At 42.7% G+C, this 14,863-nt stretch overlaps 1 protein-coding gene across 1 annotated transcript in view; it reads right to left on the reverse strand.

The window, feature by feature from the left end:
- The window catches only part of ift74 (intraflagellar transport 74), a 125,743-nt gene that overhangs the window by 102,234 nt on the left and 8,646 nt on the right, over nt 1-14,863 (reverse strand). Inside the window, exons 4-7 of the mRNA XM_069924691.1 lie at nt 6,533-6,631; nt 6,373-6,433; nt 5,370-5,429; nt 418-479 (exon numbers count right to left, since the gene is read on the reverse strand). Coding sequence (XP_069780792.1) covers nt 418-479; nt 5,370-5,429; nt 6,373-6,433; nt 6,533-6,631 — 282 coding nt within the window. The remainder of the gene's footprint in view (nt 1-417; nt 480-5,369; nt 5,430-6,372; nt 6,434-6,532; nt 6,632-14,863) is intronic.

Here is a 14,863-nt window from a genome sequence, read left to right on the forward strand (position 1 = left end):
CCTACTTGTCATCTTAAGCATTTGTGCGCTTGTTTTAGACATCCCCACCATAGGAAAAAGAATGCAAGTCTTTTCCCCATCTAATCCCTTTATAATTTAACCCCTACATCACCCCCACTTCCAACAAAAAAAATTCTTAATCAATATGAGAAAAAGCATTGTCACCTTTTAACAATGGGAAATAGATGTGACAATTGGATTTTAATATATTATTTCCCACAGGTGCAGCCTAAGATGTTGTGCAAGGCCATTTGGAAAATAAATAATTGTGGAACACTTAACTGGAATTTACCAGACTTAAGGATACAAAGTGAAATGCATTTTTCAACAAGAAACAATGGTATAACATACTTGATAGATTTCAACTTGTTTAACAATATGAATTACTCTGAACAAAATGTAACCTCAAATACTTACTCACGTCGCTCCGTAAAGATTATATCCATGTTCTGCTCCTCGCGATCATTTTGTGCTCTGAGCTAAAACGGAACAAAATTTTGCAAATTTAGAGCAACCTACAATCAGCATGAGTGGAGAGCCGGTGATATTGCATCTGCTGTGGAGCGATTGTGACGATAGACAACAGTAAAAAAAATAAATTGCCATAATATGACAAGACAGAAAAAGAGATAATAAATATTCACAGTTGCAGTTTGTTCAAGAAAAAGAAACATTTTGGTAGCCCCAGAAGAGTATATGGTTCAGGTCATAGAGAGGTTCAAAATCCTGATAGCTGTTGGATAAAATCAGTTCTTGAATCTGGAGGTATTGGACTTCAGGGTTCTACTTGCGACTTGAAGAAAAGCAGTGAAAAGAGATTAGGATCAGGATGTTGAGGGCCCATTCTGATGTTGGCTGCCCTCTTGAGGTAGCATCCAACAGAAATGTTTTCAGTGGACAGGAGGTTGCTGTCAGTGATGGATTTGGCTGAGCTTTCGACTTTCTGCAGCCTATTGAGTCCTGATGTTACAAGTCAGTATACTTTCCGCAGTACAAATGTGAAAGATTCAAAGAAGGGATTAGAGGGAAAATGTGTAAACTCCACACATGGAGCAACTGAGGTCAGGATTGAACCCAATTCTTGGCACTATGAGGAAGAGGCTCTTCTAGCTGTGTCACATAGGAGAAATACAAGGTCCATTTGCATCAACTTTACAACATAGTCACAGACATTTAGTCAATCATTTTGGAACTCTTTGGCCCAAATGGTCCATATTGGCTGCTGGTATTCTGGGCTAATACAATTTGCATACATTTAGTGAATATCCCTCCAAGTCCCTCCTATCAATAAATGTCTATTTGTCTTTTAATGGTCATTATTATGCATACTACTGCAGTTTCCTTTGGCCACTCATTCCAAATATGGACTATCCTAAAAATGGCCGCTCAAGTCCCTCCTGAAACTTTCCCCTCTCATCTTAAAACTTGGCCCTCTAATTCTGAGCAACCCTGGGTAATAGACTCTGAGCCTTCACTTTATCCATGCCCCTCATGATTTTGTAAACCTCTAGAAGATGACCCTTCAGCCTCCTTTGCTCTCAGGAATAAAGACCCAGAATATCCAACCTTTCTAACTCAACCAATCCAGTCCCAGCAACATCCAGGTGAATTTATCTGCATCGCTTCCATATATTAACATCTTTCCAATAGCTGGACTCATAGATCTCTCTGTTCCACAGCACCCTCCTGGGCCCTACCATTCAGCATGCATGTCCTGAACTCATTTGACTTACCAAAGTGTAACACCTCACAATTATAATTACAATCAGTTACAATCATTTGGCACTCATTGTCTCACCTTCCTAATTGAGCTAAATCTTGTTGTAAGATTATAGTTCCCCACTGTCCAATACACCAACAATTTTGGTTTCATCTGCAAATCAAGTTAATCATTTTGCTATCTAAATTGTTTATATAGGTGGCAAACAACAGTGAACCCAGTTCAGACCCCTGCAGCACAGGCCTCCAATTGGAAAATCATGCTTCCACTACTCTCTGCCTCTCTCACCGTGCAACAAGTAAGACAGATACTGATAAGTATATGAGAATATGATATTATTATTCACAGAAATGTTGAAAGATGGGCAGGATTGGCAACATTGCAAATCGTGTGCTGGCCTTCATTGGTCAGGGATCAAATTCAGGAGCCATGAGGTAATGTTGTAGCTCTATAGAACTCTAGCTAGACCACACAAGGCCTTTTGACACCACTGTATAAAATGGGTATTCCCGGAAAATTTTCCTGGGAACCCTCCCCGTGAACCGGCGGTGTGAAAATGTTGGCTCGAGAAAATTACCCAGGTCTGCGTTCCTATCTAAGAGGAAGGGCTGCGGACCTGGGTAATTTTCCCAGACCATTCTCGCCCTGCAGTCTGAAAAGGCAAATGGCCGAGCAGGGGAAATGTCATGGCATCAGATCTTGTACGCTGCACCTTATTGGTGATTAAAGAATCAAAATCACAGAAATCCTGAGAACAGCAGGCCATTTTGGAGCTTTGTGGCAGTGGCTCGATGCAGGATCAATGGCTGTCTTTGTTACTAATAATCCCTCATGCAGATGGAACCACAGCACAGGACTCCTGCAGCGCAAGTGCACTACACGAGTCCCACGATGCACTAGTGGCCCACCGGCGCACCACAGGAGACCAAGCAATGAGCACACAGCTCAAAAAAGCGCCACCTCTGAAGAATGTGCTTGGGTGGGGAGTGGTTGTTCCCCCTAGCTAAGCCACTGTATAAGGGGGGCATATTTATGATCCTCCAGACAACAGGAACCTTGCTTGTGGTCAGTGAGGATTTCAAAGTTCCAGCAGTCTCTTCCCTGGCTTCCCACAGTAACCTGGGATAGAGCCACCCAGCCCTAGGGAGATAGTAACCTTTTATTCTCCGAATGCATCAAATACCATAATAATAATACACAAAATTTGTCAACTTTTGCTTGCCATACACAAAGGCACACAAAGAGGCACCACTAGCAAAGCCCAGTATCCTCAATAATAATTGAAAGGGAAGTAAAAAGGTCCTTTCTCAGAGACACAGCATCTGTGGATTCACTTCTAGCAATCCCCCATCCTCCTGTCTGCTCTATTGACAAATCTGAGCTCCCAGTTCTGAATCACCAATATGACCAGTAAGCTTTCAGTGCCCAAGGCCCTTTGGGAGCTCTTTTCCCTTCTCACCTTAAACCTAAGGTCAAGTTCTAGAATTATCTACTTTGGGAAAAGACTTTAGGCATTCATTTTATTTGTGCTCCTCATTATTTTTTTTAAATAAGAACACCCCTCAACCTCCTTCACCCCAGGTGATAAACATCAAGCCTATCCAACCTCTCCCTTTAATTCAAGCCCTCTAGTCCCAGCGTTAACATGGTGAATCTCCTCTACACCTTACTGATGTCCCACCTATAACTGAGCAGCCAGAACTTCACACAGTACTCTAAGTTGATCTCACTAACACCTTGTGCAGCTGAATCACGAGGTCCTAATTTTTGTACTTTGTAGCTCACTAGCTTGGGAATTAGTTTGGTACTAATGTGTTGATACTATGTTGAAAGTGGAGCTGTAGTTAATGAATAATAATCGCTGACATAGGTATCCTTGTTGTCCATGTGTGCCAGGGTTAAATGTAGGGCCATAGAGATGGCATCTGCTGTGGATCTGTTTCAGAGATATGTACATTAGAGTGGGTAAGGTGTGGCAAGCAGGCTGTGTTGACATTAGCCACTGCCTACTTCTTGAAGTAGTTCACGATGGTGGCTGTCAGAACCACCAGCCAATAGTCATGGAATCCCATCATAAGATTCTAGCTTGTCACTGAGATGATAGTGGTCTTCTTGAAATACAGCCACTAGTTGATCTGCACAGGCATGGAGGACATGTCCAGGCATACTGTCTAATCCAATCGCTTTCCGCAGGTTCACTCTCCAGAAGGCCAATCTGTGGCAGTAACCGTATGTACAGGTGTGCTCGAGGTTAGAAAGGTATGTGCCACTAGTTCAATGGCCCCCCCCCCTGCTCAAAGTGACATGAGAAAGTATTGAGCTTGCCCGGGAGGGATGTGCTGTTGTTTTCTATTCTGCCTGGATTTGCTTTGTAACCTATGATGGCATGAATGCCCTGAAACAATTGCCTGGTATACGTAAGATTTTTCAGGAGTATATAAATTGTGAGGATTTTCAGGGGTTAAGATATATAACTGATGTTGCAAGCCTATGCCCTTCTTCAAGGCGGTAAAGATATGTAACTGATTTTGCAGGCCTGTGCCCTTCTTCAAGGAGGTAAAGATATATAACTGATGTTGCAGGCCTGTGCCCTTCTTCAAGCCATTTTCTTCAAAAATTAAATAGCCAAGTACAGGGAGTTAAACATCATTGGCAATTAAGATTAAGGAAAATTACACAAAGAACCATAGATTGGGTAAACAGAATCTTATTCCCCAGAGTATGAATGTCAAATACGAGAGAACATGCATTTAAGATTATGGGGAAAAATTTTCAAGGCCATGTAAAGGGCAAGTTTTTTTTTAAATTTTGTGCCTGGAACAGCTTCTAGGGGTAGTGGTGTAAGCAGATGTGACAGTAGCTTTTCTTTTGGCTTGGCTTCGCGGACGAAGATTTATGGAGGGGGTAAAAAGTCCACGTCAGCTGCAGGCTCGTTTGTGGCTCACAAGTCCGATGCGGGACAGGCAGACACGATTGCAGCGGTTGCAAGGGAAAATTGGTTGGTTGGGGTTGGGTGTTGGGTTTTTCCTCCTTTGCCTTTTGTCAGTGAGGTGGGCTCTGCTTTTAAGAAACTGGTAAATAGACGCATGACTATGAAAAGATGATCATGTGTAAGCAGAAGAGATTCAGTTTAATTTGATGTTCAGCATAGACATTGTGGACCAAAGATCCTATTTCTATGCAATACTCTTCTCTGTACATTGAAGTCAAGAGGGCAACCAGGTCCCATTTATGATCCAAGTAGTAACATATGGGTGAAACCAGAAGATATAGGTGAAAAAGCACCGATAGGAACCCAATTACAGGGGGAACATGCAAACTCTACCCATATAGCACCAAAGATTATTGGGGCTGTGAAGTAGCAGATCTATAAGCTGCATGACTATGTTTCCTAAGATCAACTAGCACTGGTGGGTGCCTTGAAAAATGGAAGATAATGAACATGAATTTAAACTTGCATTCAATGTACTCTGTTCAAAAATTACAGAAACATAAATTATCAATAAAATGAGAAGGCTTGATTTAATTTACTGACAATATTTTCTGATGGAATAAACAAAAAACTATTGATAGGAAAATAGCTATGAAATATTCTAGCACAAGCATAACAATATGAACTTTTATTCTTGCTGGAAATTAAAGTGCTTACCATGTTATAGTCATTCATTACGTCCTCCATTTCAGTATTGGTATTTAGCTTATCTACCAGCTGAAGTGAAAGCACAAAATAAAGACAAAAGCTATCAACAAAAGCAGACTTCCTTTTTTATAATGCTAGTTACCACCACAATCCATTTCAAAACACGTTAAAGACATAAAAATGAATGATTAAATAAAAATCAATGCAAGATTAGTAGATAATTAATGTATACTAACTTTGAGGATTCTTTCAAAATGAAGTCTTTTAGTCACAAGAGGTCAGACCAGTCTTTCGGTTTAATATTTAATTTGAAATACAACATTCCTAACACTAGTGGAAGTCAAACCAGAGAACAGACCCTTTGTCCCAACTCGACCAAGGCAACCAAGTTGGTATTCTTGGTTTGTCTCATTCCAATTCAGATAACTATCCAAATGCCCCATTAATGTCAAAATTGTACCTATTTCTATAGTTTCCTCTGCCAAATTGTTCCAGAATCAGTCTACCTGGATGAAAAAGTTGCTCCTCAGGTTCCTCCTAAATCTCTCCCTGCTTATCTTAAACCTATCTTTTCCAGTTCTAGAATAATCTATCATATAAGAGGTTTCAGTACTTGGCAGTTACTGCCCCAAAAATATCAGCATAGATTAAGTCTTGGTGCAGGGCTTTTACTTGAGACCGTTTAGCTCAGAAGCAAGCGAATTATCAGATGATAATATGCAGGGGCAGAAAAAGGGCATTCAGTCAATCGAGTCTGTCCACCAGTTGATTCACGGCTGATGTATTTTTCCTCTCAACCCCACTCTCCTCTTTTTCTCACCCTTACTAATCAAGAACAGATTCTTTACCCTATGGATGAAAAAAATTGTCCTCATCAAAGAGCCAAAGCTTATTATTGTCAATCAGATACAAAAGAAGCAAGATTTTTTAAATTCTAGAATACATCTAAAATGATGGCAACTGCTGATATGTAACAGGACACTAAATATTTTTCAATAATAAGTCCACTTACCATATTGTAATCTGCCAGCTGTCCTTGCAATTCTTTAATTTCTATAGCCAATGCTTCAGCTCTGTTGACAAATACGGAAATGTAAAAATCAACATAATTCAAACCTCACCTATTTATTTCATAAGTGCGACTTGTATGCATGTATAAATTATGTGCTCACCTCTTTTCATAGGAGAGATAGACAGAATTTTCTTGATTAAAGGTATCGATTTCCTTTTGTAATTTGCTAACTTCAGTTGTAAGTTCACTGATTTTGGCTCTGTTCAAAAATATCAAATTATAACAGAATAAATAATTACATTTCATGTTATTTTAAAAATATTCACAAACCATAAATGGGTCAGTACCGACTTGTGGGGTGTTGAGTTTTTTTCTGGATGACTGACTCTACAAGTAAATAGCCAATCCTACAGGAATCAAGCATGGTACTGGCTGAAAATTTTTTAATCCAAATGACTAAATGAAAACAGCCCAAAACACTCACAACCCAAGACAAACTACTAGAATTCATTTTCTGTAAGGGGACCAAGTTCCCAGAACATTTTGTGAAATCCACAAGATTTTAAGATGAACTTGAAAATTTGCTGAAAATAGTTGATATTTGATGGATAGAGGAACCTCACAGACATATGTATGCAATGAAAAAGCATGAAAGCTGACATAGAAACCAAAAAGCTTCATAGACTATCAAAGAATGACCAAAGGACCATGTGGGCCTCCAGAAAACTTAGTACAATCATAATCTCATCAGCATTTTCTAAAATAAAGGATGGTGCATAGATGAAGCGTATGAGAAAATGGGACCATCTTAAGGGTATAACTACTGCTTGCTTACCTTATGGGGTTGCAGTACAAGGAAATGTAGATGGATTTAATCACTGAGCATTTAGAGACAGACACATCTGAATGATCACCAGGGCTGGAAGGTGTAACAGATTATGTTACGTTTTATATTGTATATAGATAGGTTTTAAAGGAGATAAATTGTTGCAGGTTTTTTTTTAAGTGTAAGTCACAAACAAACACTTCAACACAGATCTCATTTAAAACGCCATAGCTCTGCTCAAGCCAGACTGTTCAGGCTCCAAGTGCCTTTCCAAAAACAATGAAGAATGCCTAGGACTTCACAAGTAGGTGTTAATTGGACATGCTGTGAAGTAATATTGTTTTGGAAAGCAACAGATGAATAAACTCAGAAGATTATGTCCAGTACCAGGCAGTCTGAGTGCAGAGTGCTGTTCTAAGAAGGTCATGTGGTTTTCTCAGAGTGAGAGAGAGAGCAAGAGAATTCAGTTCTACAGTTCAGCAGCTAGGACTGGAACATGACAAGCTGGAAAGCTTGTGGAAAAAGCCCATTTTGAAAACAGATTGTGAGTTCTTAGTTCAGCCTGGTCAAAGCCCTTGTGGTCCATGTAAGAGGAGATGGGTGGCTGCATAATATTTCACTTGAAATAAGGGAAAGAAAAAGGAACTCTGTGGTGACCTGAAGACAGAGGTTATCATCTGGAAAACACTGATTGGCAAGACACTGAAGTGGCTGATCAGAAGGAATCAGTTGTGGGTGTCCAACGAGCATCCAATATCTCTCCAAAACCCGACATAAACCTTATTGAGCAGTAACCATCTACCTTTCAAGCACCACAGCCAGGTGAAGATTCATAAATGTTAAATTCTGTGCACAGTATAAGAATTGCCTGATATCGGTGAACATGGAGGAGTGAGAAGTGAGATTGGACTGTGAAACAAAGAACTGTTTTTGAACTTATATACACATTACATACACATGCACTTAGAATTAGAAGGGGGTTAAGTTAGGTTTAAGTTAAAGCTTGTTTTCATGTTTAAAGATAATTAAAAGCAACTTTTGTTTAAGTAACTATTTGTTTTAGTGAATTTCTATTACTGCTGGGTTTTGGGGTCCTCTGGACCCGTAACATTGGCAATCAGAATATAAGAGTGGATGCGAATAGACTTTGAAGTGAAAGGGAAGTGTTTTTAGGGACGATCATACAAATGTCTGCATGTTATTCTTCATCGTCTAAACCTTAGGACAAAAACATTCTGTTGTACATTTTGCAAACCGAGTCAGCAATACAAATACAGGACAAATTACAGTACAAGAGGAAAGGTGTGGATTCAGCTACCTACAACTAAATGGAGTTTATTTTGTTTTTAAATTGATGGGAACAATGTTAAAGGCTCAGTATACTATTTAATCACTGTTGCACGACTCATTACATTGTCTAATTAATTTATAATCTTATTGCACTACCTGGTGTATGAGTTGGATTACATGCAAAACAAAGCATCTTACTGTATTTTAGTAGGTGACAATAAAACCAATTAAATTCAATGGTCCAGAGTTGGAGCTGTTAAAGCCGCGCTTCCCGTCAAGGTACAAAATGAACAGCAAAACCACAAAGTACAAAACACAGATTTTATTGAGTCACACCAGCGAGAAGGAGCAGCATTAGAGGCAGATAAACAAGGTCACCTTGCTAATACTGTTGAACCTCATTCAAACAATCCAGTTGAAAGGTACAATATTTAGGGATCGTTCTTAAATACAAATTAGAGATTCTATCTTTGAAAGTATTGTTATCAGTTAAGGTGGTATTTGCAATTTCTAAAGACAAGAAAATGGTGAATGTCAATTGACTTTTTACATGTACGTTATAATTAAAAGATTGTGGCGGTACGCCATTAGGCAGGCGAACTGTCCCTGCTTGTCACGCACGCGGCAGGGCAGCCGCCCTGTACCGGGCTCAGAAGCCCGCGCTTGGGGACCCACGTGATGCCCCGGTGACGTTGTGGCCCCCCAGCATGGTTCTCAGCCAGGTCCGGGCTGAGAGTATAAGTTTTTGCTCACTGAACTCAACACATCTGGTTGTGCGATCCTTCAGTTAGCTGTGTAGCTGCCGCAACAAGATACACATATGTAATATATACAATGGAAGCAGTTTGGAAAGCTACTTGCAATATACAGTGATTTCCATGCTCTACATGCCTTAGTTTCAGTCATTCATCAACACTTGCAAATGCCAGTTCCACCCTAAACAGAAAGCCCTTTCATGCAAAGAAAAAGCACAACTGTAAAGGCGGAGGTACTCTACCCTTACATCAGGAGACTTAACTTCTTGAATGTGTCGTAGCCGGCTCCAAGGTGCCGACTGCAACCCCTCTTGGGGAAGGATAATCGGCGAAGCGCAGCGCTCGGCCGCCCCACATGAATGTACAGCTGCTGCAAGCAGCTGGTTAGGGACATCCCTCCATGACCCAGTCAGGGCAGGGGCAGCCAGTGGGGGTTGTGACAGCCTTACCCGGCCGCCTTTCCCGGCCGCCTTTCCCAAGTTCCAGCTGCATGGGAGATTATGGGTAAGGAAGACGGCCATTGATCTGTCATGCATTTATGAAGGTTGGTGCTGCGGCATCAGTTGCCATGCCTCCATCAACTCCAGAGGGTGCTACGAGGCGCCACTTGGCATGAATGTAGCGCAGGAGTAGCGTTTTAGGGCTGCTCAATGAAAGGTAAGTTTTATGTTTTCCCTCTGTGCTTGTATCCGGCCTCCAGGTAGAAGTCTGTGACTTTATTTCTGTTACAGAGAAAATCTGTTCTGGTTTTCTCATATCTGATATTTTTGGATATGCTACAAACACAAACCTACAGAGCAATACCAGACAAAAGTCTATGCCACCATTATGAGAGCACAGCAGTTTAAAGGAACAGAAGAAGAAAATTTTTTAAAACTGTTGGAAGAATTCAGTGAAGTAACCAGCATCTGTGTATGGCTCTGGGATCTTGTGTGAAGGGTCATGGCTCTCATATGACACCACTGTCCATTACCTGGTCGGAAGTCACTCCATCTGCCAAGCAAGGTTTGGCTCTGCTCCACCCATCCATCCATGCACATTGAACCCTTTAATACCTTTGTACTTGGACCATTAAGGTGCGTACTCACAAAGAATGTGTTAAGAGAGCTTGCTTTTGAGACCAATCAAATCTGTTCACTCACTCATGACAATCTGGACTGTGAGCAGGGTCTCAAAGGCCTTGGGGGGGGGGGGGGGGGTAGGAACAGGGGCAAGAGGGTGGTTTGCGGCGGGAGGCCTGTGGTTTGCGGCGGGAGGCCTGTGGTTTGCGGCGGGAGGCCTGTGGTTTGCGGCGGGAGGCCTGTGGTTTGCGGCGGGAGGCCTGTGGTTTGCGGCGGGAGGCCTGTGGTTTGCGGCGGGAGGCCTGTGGTTTGCGGCGGGAGGCCTGTGGTTTGCGGCGGGAGGCCTGTGGTTTGCGGCGGGAGGCCTGTGGTTTGCGGCGGGAGGCCTGTGGTTTGCGGCGGGAGGCCTGTGGTTTGCGGCGGGAGGCCTGTGGTTTGCGGCGGGAGGCCTGTGGTTTGCGGCGGGAGGCCTGTGGTTTGCGGCGGGAGGCCTGTGGTTTGCGGCGGGAGGCCTGTGGTTTGCGGCGGGAGGCCTGTGGTTTGCGGCGGGAGGCCTGTGGTTTGCGGCGGGAGGCCTGTGGTTTGCGGCGGGAGGCCTGTGGTTTGCGGCGGGAGGCCTGTGGTTTGCGGCGGGAGGCCTGTGGTTTGCGGCGGGAGGCCTGTGGTTTGCGGCGGGAGGCCTGTGGTTTGCGGCGGGAGGCCTGTGGTTTGCGGCGGGAGGCCTGTGGTTTGCGGCGGGAGGCCTGTGGTTTGCGGCGGGAGGCCTGTGGTTTGCGGCGGGAGGCCTGTGGTTTGCGGCGGGAGGCCTGTGGTTTGCGGCGGGAGGCCTGTGGTTTGCGGCGGGAGGCCTGTGGTTTGCGGCGGGAGGCCTGTGGTTTGCGGCGGGAGGCCTGTGGTTTGCGGCGGGAGGCCTGTGGTTTGCGGCGGGAGGCCTGTGGTTTGCGGCGGGAGGCCTGTGGTGTGCTGCCAAGATTGGTGTTGGAACCCCTGTTTGTGATAAACAAATGATGGATGAAAAGGTAGATGGATGAGTTGGTAATTTTTCAAATGATGTAAAGATGATGTTTAATCTGGACAAGTGTGAGGTGTGGCACTTTGGGAAGTCAAATACAAGGGGAATGCAGACAGTTAATTGTAAGGCTGAGAAGGATTGATGTGCAGAGGTGTAGAGTGTGTCGAAAGAATCAAAGGGCTTGTTGATCCAAACCAAGGGTTTTATTAACTAGAAGACTGGACCGTTTCACATGTAGGTCGACCAGTCCAGAATGATCTGGTCTGGCTAGGAGCAACCCTTTAAGACCTGCCAGTAGGCGTGGCTACACTCTCAGCCGATCACAATCATCCTACACAACAATCTATACATATGCACATTGGTGATAGAATCTGTACTCTCACAAGAGGTATCTGGGGTTCATGACCAAAACTCAATGAAAGTGACCATGCAAGTCCATAAGGTGGTAATTAGTTTACTTGGCTTCATTAGGCAGGGCACTGAAAATAAAAGCAAGGAAGTCATGTTGCAGCTATACAAAAACATTTTTTTTTTTTTTTTTAAAAAGACTGCACATCAAATGCTGTGTAAAATTCTGGTTGTCCCATTACAGGAAGGATGTGCTGGCCTTGGAAAGGATGCAGAAGTTACCAGGATGTCACCTGGTTCAGCAGGTAATGAATTGTGGGGAGAGATTAGACAAACGATGTATTTTTTGGAAGTGTAGAATCATAGAAAATTACAGCACAGAAGCAGGACCCTTTGGCCCTTCTAGTCTGTGCTGAACCATTTTTTTTGCCAAGTTCTACTGACCTGGACCCAGTCCATAGTCCTCCATACCTCTCCCATCCATGTACCTGTCAAAATTCCTCTTAAATGTTGAGCTCGCATTCACCACTTCAGCTGGCAGCTAAAGGACAATCTTATTGAGGTCCATACAATTGAGAGTCATTGATAATGTGAACTGTCAGAACCCCAGGGCAAGTGTCACATGTGTTTAAGGTGAGGCGAAGGAAGTTCAAGTGCATATATTTTGCACAGAATAGTTTGTGACTAGAACAGACTGCCAGGAGCTGATTAAGTAGCAGCAATTAAGATGCTTCTTGATAAGACACATGAATATGGAAGGATATTTATTAAGTGCAGACAGTAAAGTTTTGGTTTGATTTGGACATAATGCTCAACAGACAGGTGGGCCAAAGGCCTGCTCTTGTGCTGTTGTATGGTATGTAAAATTTTAACCTCCCGAATCTTAACATGGGGACCCATACCCCAAAGGGCTTGGTCAGGGTGGTATTTGTTAAATTTGTCTGAGAATGCTTCCTTGATCAATATTTTGGGAGCCTGATAAAAGATTGCAACATGGAGACCTTTCTCAGGGAAAAAGATAGGGCAAGTTACTGAAGAGACAGTGAAGCATTTTGGGATCAGTAACCGTGACTCCATTAGATATGGAATGGTTATGGAGAAAGATAGGACTGGACAATAAGTTTAAGATTCTAAAGAGGGGCAAGGCTGATTCTGGAGGAATCAGGAACATGTAGAACATGATGGGGAGAGGGTGTTTTCAGGTAAGGACATGGCTGGAAAATGGGAGACTTTTAGAAATGAAATAGCAAGAGATCAGACTCTGCAGGTTCTGTTAGGGTGAAAGGCAAGGCTGGCAAGTTTAAAGAATTGTGGTTAATGAGGGATATTAAGGGCCTCTTCAGGAAAAGGAGGCATATGTCAGATTTAAACTGTATCAAATAAATTCCATGGTATCGACAAGTACAAAGGAACATCAAAAGGGCAAAAATGACTAGTGATGATGGAGGCAGCCTTGGTGCAAACAATGTTGACAATTTCTAAGGACCTGGTGAGATCATTCATGCAAATTGTATAAAGCTTGGAAAGAAATTGCAGAGAACCTGCTGAAAAGTTTACAGTGTCTTGGAAATACTGGGACTGATTGGAGGAAGTCCCTTGGGATGGCATGATTAGTATAGCAGTTAGCGCAATGCTGTTGCTGTTACAGTGCCAGCGATCAGGACGGGTTCAAATCCCATGTAGTCTGTAAGGAGTTTGTACGTTCTCCCCATGGGTTTTCCCCAGGGAGTCCAGTTTCCTCCCACCATTCAAAATGTACCAGGGGTTGTAGTTTGATTGGGTGTAAACAACTGACAGTGCAATACAGAGAGGAAAGAAAACCAAACAACAAAGTGCAAAAGTGAGAGTCCTTAAATGAGTCCTTGATTGAGTTTGTTGTCAGTCTTGTAGCACCTATACCTCTTTCCCGATGGTAGTAGCGAGCACAGAGCATGTGATGGGTGGTGTGGATCCTTGATTGCTGCTGCTCTCTGACAACAGCGTTCCCTGTAGATGTACTCAATAGTGGGGAGGGTTTTGACTAAGATGTCTTGGGCTTTGTCCACTAACTTTTGCTTGGGGTGTTGGTGTCCCAATACCAGACCATCATGCAGCTGGTCAGCGCACTTTCCACCACATCTGTAGAAATTTGCCAGAGTTTCCAAAGTCATACCAACTCTCACAAACTCCTGAGGAAGTAATGGCACTGACATGCTTTTTTCACAATGCCATTAGTGTTGGATCCAGGAAAGATCCTCTGAGATAGTGTTTCCCAAGAACTTAAATTTGATAGTATATCTCTGGTTTTCCCTTCTTGAAGTCAACAATCAGCTCCTTGGTTTCAGTAACATTGAGTGCAAAGTTGTTGTTGGTGTACCATTCAGCCAAGTTTTCAATCTCAGATGTCATATGAATGTGCAACTAGATGATGGAGGGGTTTAAATTTCTGGATCACTCAGAACATTTATAGGAAAGATGGAAACTAAATATCTTAACTGGAAATGGTCCAAGGAAACTTGCATGTACTTTAGGGAAAGGTTTAAATTAACCTGGCAGGAGAATCAGATTAAAGTTGATCAACATTTGGGGAGGAGGTATAACCAAATTCAGAAGGGAAACTAAATCAGTGCTATAGACTGAGCACAAGCAAAGAATGGAGGGTTCCAATGCATTTATTTTAATGCCTGGACTCTGTCTAGAAAAGCAAATAAACTCAAGAAAATCAGTCAGCACATTGGATTATGATGTTGAGATCATGGATATGTGGTTGAAAGAAGAGTGGGGCTGGTTGCTCAGCTTTCCAGGGTATGAAATCTTCTTATATGCCAGATTTACTGGGGTAGTGGGGGTGGGGTGGGGAAAAGAAGGGAAGATAGGGGAGACCATAATGAGATGTCATTACAATACAAGTTTTGATTATGGATCTTCAACCTAAAACATTAATTTATTTCTTTCCACTAATGCTGCTTGACTGGCTGAGTTCTTCCAGCATTTCAATTTTTGCTTCAGATTCTGAGTACTTGCCTTTAGTAACTTGGGCGCAGAAGGCTCACTGGTTGGGGCACAATTAAAGTATCTAAAGTTGCCATGAAAAAGCAAGGGTGTGTTGGGTGCAGAGGATGGTCAGCAGGAAATCGATGAGGATGGGGTGCTTTGTTTGTTTCCCTTATAGCTTAGTCATTGAAGGGGATTCTGTTTGAGGTATGCAAAATGAGGTGTG

The sequence above is a fragment of the Narcine bancroftii genome, chromosome 1, assembly GCF_036971445.1.
Source record: "Narcine bancroftii isolate sNarBan1 chromosome 1, sNarBan1.hap1, whole genome shotgun sequence".
In the NCBI taxonomy this organism is placed as follows: Eukaryota; Metazoa; Chordata; class Chondrichthyes; order Torpediniformes; family Narcinidae; genus Narcine; species Narcine bancroftii.